The 10,002-nt window shown below is 42.4% G+C and overlaps 1 protein-coding gene across 1 annotated transcript; it reads right to left on the minus strand.

Moving 5' to 3' along the window:
* Positions 1-7,974: 7,974 nt before the first annotated feature.
* On the minus strand, positions 7,975-9,609 carry LOC119895936. The gene is made up of 2 exons (XM_038709359.1): positions 9,558-9,609; positions 7,975-9,306 (listed from the first exon to the last, which is right to left on the minus strand). The coding sequence occupies exon 2, from the start codon at positions 9,295-9,297 to the stop codon at positions 8,404-8,406; it is 894 nt and encodes a 297-aa protein (XP_038565287.1). The 5' UTR covers positions 9,298-9,306; positions 9,558-9,609; the 3' UTR covers positions 7,975-8,403.
* Positions 9,610-10,002: the final 393 nt, after the last annotated feature.

The raw sequence follows: 10,002 nt of genomic DNA on the forward strand, positions 1-10,002 counted from the left end.
ATAATCAACTTTTACAGTACAACGAATGCAAAACTTGCTGCATTTACCCCATCTTTATAGGGGCCATTATACAGCAGCCAGGAAGCAGCTTGGAGTTCAGTGCCTTGCTCATGGGCACTTTACGCAATGGTCTGTGCTGGACTTGATTTGTTGACCCTTCAGTTCACCAGCAAAGTCCCTTTAGGACTGCATTATAGCCAAACTGAGCAACTATTGACCGGCATGACCAGACCATCCAACACATGGAAACATCACTTAATGATATGGAGTCCAGGCTACTAACCCTCGAGCCAACCTGCATGACCCTGTCTAGAGAAAACAAGGCCCTCAAACTTAAGACGGTTGATCTTGAAAATAGATTGAGGCGCGATAATATCTGTATTACCGGCATACCTGAAAAAGTTGAAGTGCTTTCATGGAGGTATTCCTGGAAGAAACTTTCGGCACAGAGGCTTTTCCCCCACCCCAATCTGTCGCCAGGGCGCATGGAGTAGCCTTCTCTCGCAGGAAGCAGGATGACCCTCCTCGCCCGTTCATTGCACGGATCCACCGTTATCAGGACAAGGAGCGCATCCTGAAACTGGCAAGAGAGGCTGGGTCCCTCTCTTTCCGCGGTTCCGAGATACACATCTACCCCGACTACAGCGCGGAGGTCTCCAAGAAAAGAGCAGCATTCTACACAGTGAAGTCTCAGTTGAGGAATGCTGGATTCAGATATCAGATGTTCTTCCCTGCCAAACTTCAAGTTGCCGACAAAAACGGTCAGAAACTACTTTTTTCCTCCCCTGTTTCAGCCTTTCTTCAAAACAACCGACCAGGTACTCCCCCTTCTCCTTCGACCTCATGAAACATTGATGTTGATGGCGTTAAAGCTACTCTGAGGCGTGAGCAGCCATCCTGTTGCTGGTGAGCTTTGGGTTTTCATCGCCCCGTGTTGTGTAAGTCTGTTGTCGGCCATGTAGCCTCTTGCAGGACAGTGTTGCATACATTATAAGATCTGTTACTCCTGGTGCTTATTTTTGTTTATTTATATATTTTATTTATATATTTTTATTTCATTTTCATATATATGGTACTCATGTCGTTATACTTTATATATGTAGTTTGAGGCTGTTGGACATATATGGCACATGTGCCTTGGAATTGTTGACACAGCCTCACCACCTCTACTACTCGCCAAGACAGGTCATGCTTTCTGTTTATGCTTTTATCATCAGTCTTATATACAATCTAAGTTGACAAGCACCTATTCTAAAATGCTGTTTTCAGTTCAATGTTTTACCAGGAATCTCCATGAGTCTTTGGATTCTAAATTCACATAATAGGCCTCTAAGATAGAAGCCCTTCCTTTTGCATACAGCCATGCACTGTCCCCTTCCAGTTGCTTTTCTTTCTTTAGCCTTTTATTATTTATCTATTTATATTAAACACACACACACACACACACACGTGTATAATAATACACACCACTATAGTCTTGTAAATTATGACATCTAAAACTGGTTACAATCACAATCAGCCCATTCATTTTCTCTCCAAGGGTATGAATGCCTGGGTGAAAAGACAAAGAACAACTTATTTACAACAATTAAAATCGGACATGGTCTTTCTACAAGAAACCCATCTTAAGAATGACAGTGTCAACCATCCTTAAAAATGCTGGGTTGTTCCACTCCCAGTTTAATGCTAATGCCAGAAGGACAGCAATCCTCGTACATAAAGACATTCCATTTCAAGCTGAGGAAGTGATTTGTCATTGCAGCAGGTCGACTTTTCACCAGTCTTGTCATTTTGATCAATATTTACTCTCCAAACCATGATGACGACAACTTTTTTAACAAACTATTTTCCGCCAATTATAAGTTGATAATAGGTGGCGACTTTTAACTTCGTACTCAACACCGTGTAAGACAGATCATCGAACAAGACCCAACCCCTCACCAAATCTGGAAAAGTGGTCAATGATTTCATAGTGCACAATGATGTTTCAGACATTTGGAGGTTCAAATTTAATGATCAAAAAGTATTCTCCTTCTTCTCTATTGTCCACCACACTTACACTCAGATCGACTATTTTCTCTTCGACAATAGGCTGCTGGGTCATGTCAGCTCTTGCTCATATCATAGTATTATGATCTCAGACCATGGGGCTGTGTCATTTCACATAGCTCTACCCAACTGCCTTAGGCCCTCTCGCAATTGGAGGCTTAACCCACTCCTCATTCCCGACGAACAATTTGTGAATCATGTTTCTTCTCAAATTAACTTTTTCCTTGAAACCGACACCTCTCCGGAAGTTTCCCACTCGACCTTATGGGAGACCCTTAAGGCCTATCTTCGAGGGCAAATAATTGAATACTCTTCCGGGACAAAAAAAGCAAGAGACTCAAATTCTCTCGAGAGCCATTGCAAGGATTGATAGGAATATTCCTCCTTTCCATCCCCAACACTTTTCAAAGAGAGACTGAGATTACAGACGGAATATGGCCACAGATAAGGCCATTAATTTACTCACTAAAGCACGATTTAGAGTTTACGATTCAGGGGATAAGGCTGGCAGGCTACTTGCCCAACAAGCTCGCCAAGCCCAATAATCTCGCCTTATACCCAAGATTCATAGTCAAACAGGGGAAATTGTCACAGACCACGTGGAAATTAACGACACCTTCAAACAATACTATAGTAAATTATATAGCTCTGAATGCAATGGTAACCTTTCACAGCTCAATCACTTCTTTGATAACCTTCATTTTCCTTCTGTTCCAGCCGAACAACAACCTTTACTGGGAGGTGCGATTTCCAAGACAGAGATTCTAAAAGCTATCAATTCCCTGAAAGGCAACAAGACTCCTGGTCCAGATGGGTATTCCTCCGAATTTTATAAAAAATTTGCACCCATGTTGTGCCCTCGGCTACAAGCCATGTTTAATGAATCTCTGGCATTCGGACAGCTCCCACCAACAAGCCGCAATAACGCTTCTACCAAAAGGGGATAAAAATCCACTTCAGTGCTCCTCCTACCATCCAATTTCTCTGCTGAATGTGGATTATACAATTTTATCCAAGCTTTTGGCGGCTAGATTGGAGACAGTTATCCCACAAGTTATTGCAGTGGACCAATCAGGTTTCATCCTAAATAGGCACTCTAGTTCAAATTTCCGAAGGCTTTTCAATATTGTTTACTCCCCTCCATCCCGCTTCCCGGAAATGGTTATATCTGTAGACGCTGAAAAAGCGTTCGACCGAGTTGAATGGCGATATTTGTTTGCAACGCTGAAAAAATTTGGGTTTGGAGACTCCTTCGTCTCCTGGATTAAGCTCCTCTACTCTCATCCTACAGCCACAATAATTACTAACGGACAGCAATCAGAATATTTTTCTCTTGGCAGAGGCACACGTCAAGGCTGCAGTCGGTCTCCACTGCTTTTCGCCATTGCGTCGCTGGCCATTGCTCTTAGACAGTCTGGGGACTTCCGGGGCATAGAGCGTTGGGGCCTCACACACAAAATTTCCCTTTATGCAGATGACATTCTTTTATACGTCCTAGACCCACTAAGCTCTGTCTGTTATGGGATTGCATGGTGTGGGGACAGAGAGGACCCAAATGCAATGTTCGGGGGGAAGGAGGTTTATTGAGGGAGAAATGGGTAGAGGGACTGGAGTGGAGGAAGAGGTAGATGTCGGGAAAGCACAGGCACGGGGAACCAAGGAGACAGGGGGCCAGGGAACACTGGGGCAGAGGAAGCGAGGAGAGGTGGGGAACAGGGAGGACGCCGTGAGGGAAGTCCGAGGTGGAGAGGGCCGGTGGATGAGCCCAGCCGACTGAACAGAGGACGAGGGTGAGTGTACCTGGGAGGGAAACAGACAGAGAGACAGGGTTAGGGATGAGCGACAAGGCACAGGGAAAATGCAAAAAAACAAGAAACATGAAAGCCTGAACATGGGGGTGGCACCGGGTATGGAGCAACGACGATCAAGCGAGGATGGTGTGGAGAACCGGGGTTGAAATACAGGCAGGCATGAGGTGATTACTGGCAGGTGTGGCAGGCTGACGAGGTGGCTGATGAGATGCAGGTGCAGGTAGTTGGCTGGGCTCAGGAGCAGAGGGAGAGAGAGAGAGAGAGAGAGAGAGAGAGAGAGAGAGAGAGAGCACACACAGGGGAGAAAACACAGGGAGGCAGGCGGGGAACAGAAAACCAAGGAAAAAAGCAGAATAACTGATAAAAAGGAGAAAAAACAGGACACTCATCGTCAGCCGGGCTGCCACCACAACACTGTCCCCTCCGTTCTCAACATCCTGTCTCAGTTCAGAAACCTCTATACAATCAATCTAGAAAAAGGTGAGATGTTCCCTCTTAATCAAGCAGCTGCTTCAATCTCTGCATCGCATTTCCCATTTAGAGTAGTCACCAAGAATTTTAACATCTTGTTTGAAAAATGTAAAAAAAGACATGGCTAGATGGGGGAATCACCCGCTGTCTCTAGCAGGGCGAATTAATCTTATCAAAATGGTCATCTTACCAAAACTTCTTTCTCTTTCAAAATATCCCTATCCTGATTTTAAAAATCATTCTTTAGCTCATTGGAGAGTAGTATATCTTCTTTTATCTGGAACGGTAAACCACACAGGATCAAAAGAAGCACCCTACAAAAACTGTCTGGCCTAGCTCTACCTAACTTTATTTACTATTATTGGGCATGTAATATAAAGACAATGCTACACTGGATTGGGAGAGGAGGTCCCAGTGGGCACGAGGCCTGGACATAAATGGAGCTTTCCTCCAGCTCGTCTGATTTCGGCTCCATACTCTCTGCCCCTTCCCCTCCCCCTCAAAGCCAATTTTGCGCCAACCCAGTGGTCCATCACTCTATTAGAATTTGGTCTCAATTTAGAAGACATTTTAAGTTACAGACAACGTCAGTGCATTCTCCCATAAAGAATAATTATAAATTTCCCGCCTTCTCTCTCAGACTCTACCTTTGGAACCTGGTCCTCGAAGGGCATTAAGTCTATTTCCAATCTTTATGTAGACGGCAAGTTCGGATCGTTTGCCCAACTCTCTCAATTATTCGATTTACTTACTTCTCACTTCTTCAGATTTCTTCAAATTAAGCACTTTGTCCAGAAAAGCACAACCTCCTTTCCAGCGAGCAACATAGTTGACTATATCCTTTTGATATCCCCTTCACATAAAGGTCTAATCTCGACTCTCTACAACAGCATATGCAATGTCTCCACGCGTTCTCTGCAGGATGTCAGGAGTCTTTGGGAGAATGATCCTCGGGGTAGAATTTACAGATGTTCAATAGAAAACTGTGCTTGACTCAGTTTATACATCATCTCCTTGCGCCAGACAACATGTGATACAACTTAAAATAGTTCTAAGAGCGCATTTGACCAAGACTAGGCTGGTGAAAATCTTCCCTAATGAGGGCACGCAGGGCTGTAAAGGCCAGCCAGCGGATTATGTACATATGTTCTGGTCCTGCCCTAAAATTAATACGTACTGGGCCAATATCTTTGGGGTGTACACTAAGATGCTCCAAAAAAACATTACTCCCAATCCTGTAACTGCCCTATTTGGAATCACCCCCAAAATCACCCTCTTATAGCATTCACTTCCCTGATTGCCAGGCGTCTCATCCTGCTCTCCTGGAAGGAGCAAGCACTCCCCAGCCTCACAAGGTGGATAAGAGGTGTAATGCAGTTCCTGAAGCTTGAGAAGATCAGATACGCACTCACTGGCTCCTTGCAAGTCCTCAACTCATTCCTTCACTGTACTGGTAATCACTTATTTTGTAAATCATGCTATACTGTATATACCTCTGTAATCCTTGCTTGGACCAGCAAAGGGGACTAACTGGGATGGTTGGGTGGGCTGGGGTATCTTTCATATTGGTCAATATCTGTAAAATACAGCCTTAATGCGTTTGCTTACATTTGGTCCAATATGTGCTGTAGAAAAAGCTACATGGTTTAATTGAAATTCAATAAAAATTGATAAATAAAACAAACACAATACAAAAAACTAGGTAATCCCTCGTTTGTTGTTAACATACAGTGACCATTGGGGGGTTTTATTTTGAAAAGCAGCATAATCATGAACTTCCTGTGAAGATGCAGTTACTGTCTGGGGACTGTCTGGGGCTTTTGTTTTGAAAAATAAGACCCGTCCCTAGTTCCCTGTTAAGATGAAGTTACTCTACAGGGCTCTTTTTAAAAAGTCTCATTTCCTGAGTTCCCTATTCAGTACAGTTACTTTCGGAGACTTTTATTTAAAAAAGAGGTCAATCTAACGTTGCCAGTTAAGAAACAATTACTTTGTGGGGCTTTTACTTTGGAAAACTAGGCTGAGTCTTACCTTCCTGTTTGCATAGAGACCACTGGGGGATTTAATTTTGAGAAGCCTTGCTCATCTTGACTTTCCTGTAATGTCGTGTAAGAAATTCACTTTCTGCTTGAACTTTTACCAACATTTTGTTATCAACAAAAACAGACACCAATTAGAATGTGCGTCAGAGATCGGTGCAAAATACAGTCCCACTCTGTTACCAGAACAGAAACCCGAGCTGACATGAAACCATGTAACAACTGACTTTCACCTCCTTTTGGACCTCCTTTTATAGCTCTGTTTCTTAGCTTCACATACTCTCTTGGCTCTCTTTTCTGCTGATCTGGAGCTGGGAAAGTCCAAGATTTTCACGTGCCTCAGTCGCCACTACGACCACCGCTTTCCATCCTTTCAGCTTCTGGTGGATTTTTATCTCTTTTATTTCACTATGACTGGATGTCTCTCTTCTCTCTGTTTTCCAATCTTTCAGCGTTTGGTAGACTTTTATTTAACTATGATTGTTTCTGACTGCACTGCTGTCTGGTTGTTTGACTGCACTGCTCCTCCTCTCTGTGTCCTTTGCATGCCCTCTGCTGATCATACTATTTCAACCATAACCTGACTTTGTGGAATAAGCTGTGCTTTGTGCTAGAAACAGGACATTCTTACTGTGATGAAATATATTGACGTATGTTTTTCACACAATTTTCACTAAATCTGCTGCTACATTTTCCTTAGCTGCGGTGAGTCCTTCTGCAGAAGACTTGAATAAAATTCACAGAAAGACAAGTGTTTGCCTGAGCTGTTTATTTGAAAATTTGAATTACCATCACAGCTATAACGCTCTAAAATTTTGCACAACACCTGATATAATAAGGTTATCACATTGGGATTAACAGACTGTAACTTTCATCACCTCAGAAAAGACAAAGAGAAGATTCACCTGGGACGCCCCACTGTACAGGGGCCCGTGACTGGAGTGGGATAGGTAGCTTTATTAAAATGCCTCTCAGCCAGGGGTGTTTCCCAGGCTCGAGGGCTTATCCCAGCCCAGAAATGTTTCATGTTTTCACCTGTTAATTTCAGTCTTCTCCTATAAATCATTGAGTTAAATTTTTTGTATTAAATATCCGGTGACAGATGACAATTCAAAATATTAAAAAAATAGTCAAATATGACGCAGTAAGGATCTCAGGCATTCTGTATTACTGTCAGATATGTTTCTGCTGTAGATCAACTTTCCTCATTTAATCACATCCCTGCTGGGTCAGCACACATGTAGGCATGACTGAAGTAACCTCTTTAAATGTGCATGTGGCACCAATGATTAATCAGTTCATTTTAATTCAGTTATAAACCCCTGGACTTTAACAGCTCCTGTGTTTCAGAAGGATTTCTGCTCAGGTCCAAAACGTTCTGCACATTCAAAATCTCTCCCACATATCTGTTGTTTTCTCTTTGCAGAAGAACTTGGTAATGTTTAGAGACAAAAGGTGTAATATTATGGGAATAAAATTGCAATCTAATGAGAATAAAGTCATAATATTTCAACCAAATCTTCCTGCTGTGTACTCTTCTTCTAGTAATCCTTTAATACAGGTAGTAAATAGTGACTGTAAGAAACACAAGACATTTTTTCTGTTTCACAGTCAAACTTTATTACAGTGTTGACAGACACAAGGCTTTTAGAAGACATTTGAAATGTATGACAATGAGAAACTGTGTAGATCTTATTTTGACATTGTAAACATTTTCTAGTAGACACCCAAAATTATAAAGGTAAAACCCTGAAAATGACCACAGTTCGGAACTTTATCAAACATTCTTTAACATCACTGTAGAAAAAACCATTTCAAATAGTTTATGTGATTATGTGACAGCAAGTTTAACAGAAGAACCCATATACCACTGATGCTTTCTGATATTACCATTAGCAGAACTGTTAGAGAATTAATCAACTTGTTATATATATATTGTCAAAAAGAGAAAATAGTTAAAGAGGCCACCACCAAAATGATTTAGCAACATTGTTGGACTGTGCTTTCCCACTTCAGTGAGTGGAAAAACTTCCTCAGCCTTTAACATTATTAACACACAGGTACACAGTGCTGCCTTTATTGCCTGCGTTGATGTTTCTTTTGACGACAGTGGCACCAGCCTTCTCATACAGTGGAACAGCAGCTGGGTTGAGAAGCAGGGTGCTGCCCCCTATGGGATTGTTGTCTCCCTCTGTCGTGTGCCACAGGTACACCTTGTTACCTCCGGTCCCCTCGTTGAGGTTAACATTCACTGCCGTGTAATTCTGCTGCTGAAGTTCCTGATACTCCGTGCCATTGGTGGAGATTTGCAGATCCGTGAGTGCAGTCTTGGGGTTAGTGGTCTGGCGGTACCAGATGAAGACAAAGGCTCCCCCTGCACCTCTATTGGTATCTTCATCCATACGGATGTAACCTTCCTGAAAGTAGTCGCTGTCTGACGTGTAGCAATCAGTGGCAGTGACATCACAGATGTACGTTTGCGTCTTTCTCTTCACCCAGCCATAGATCCGGCTCCCTCCAACATTGCGGTTCAGATCACAGACCAGTCTCTCCCAGCCATGGCAAAACTTGCGAGCTTCCCCTTCTGCATCTGTAGTGATATCAATGTCCACTATGGGAGTATCGTACTTTGAGTTGCCTCTGAAGTACCAAAGGTAGAGACGATTACCTTTTGCTCCAGCATTTAGGTCTTTAGGGATCTTCTTGTAACCTGACTCGGCCAATCCAACTGCCATTTCATCATTGAATGAAACTTGAACTCTGGTGATGGGGGCTGAGTTGCTTAATTTTTTGTACCAAATATAGATAACGTTTCCTCCTGCCCCTTTGTTCAGATTTACATTGATTTTCTTGAAGCCTTGTGATTGGAGCATTTGCTCCTCGGCTTCATCAAGAGACACATTAAGGTGTGTGATGTTGTTGGCCATTGTAGGTAACTGCATAGAAGACAGATAAATCATGGGTAAGCAGAACAGAAAAAGTTAGCAGCATGCCTTTTCAGATGAGCTCCAATAAAACAATGACAAACTAAAATATCAGTTGTCAAGTGGATCACCATAATGACTAATAAAATAAAATGAATAATTACCCATTTACCCTATTTACACTGAATATAATCAATTAAGATCTGACATTTAAAAATGTCAGGTCCATAACAAGAAAATAAAACATTCTTCAAAACACTTACATATCTGCTGACAGGGAATGTTAGGCAGTAAGAAGTCAACTCATCTGCTGGATTCTGCTGTTCTTGCCACACATAAGCAGCCTTTATATAGAGGAGAGATTCTGTGGCTCATTGTGCAATCACTACCTGAGAGGAGTGGTATTCCAAAGAATTCTAGCTTGTGTGCTTGTTGTGGCAGGAATTGAAATATTTGTCGGTTTAGAAAAAACAGAATTCTTTGGAATAGCAGGCGAGGCAGCGAAACAGTTTTTCACACTATGATGGATAAAGCAATGCTATGTAATTCACCACTATCGTAAATAAGGACAGCTGTATGTGTGCATTTGTTATGATTACATAACGATGACAAACTAGCAAATCGACTACTTTACTGACACAGCCAAACATCAAGCAAGCGCGACAATAGAAGATACAGCAATACTCCTTACCAGGGGCGATTCTAGGA

The sequence above is a fragment of the Micropterus salmoides genome, unplaced genomic scaffold (genome assembly GCF_014851395.1).
Source record: "Micropterus salmoides isolate LMB-PRFRI ecotype aquatic unplaced genomic scaffold, ASM1485139v1 Ms_hic_scaffold_10, whole genome shotgun sequence".
In the NCBI taxonomy this organism is placed as follows: domain Eukaryota; kingdom Metazoa; phylum Chordata; class Actinopteri; order Centrarchiformes; family Centrarchidae; genus Micropterus; species Micropterus salmoides.

Coding starts and splice junctions, on each gene's coding strand:
- LOC119895936 (XM_038709359.1), bottom strand. CDS start 9,297: ATGGCCAACAACATCACACACCTTAATGTGTCTCTTGATGAAGCCGAG.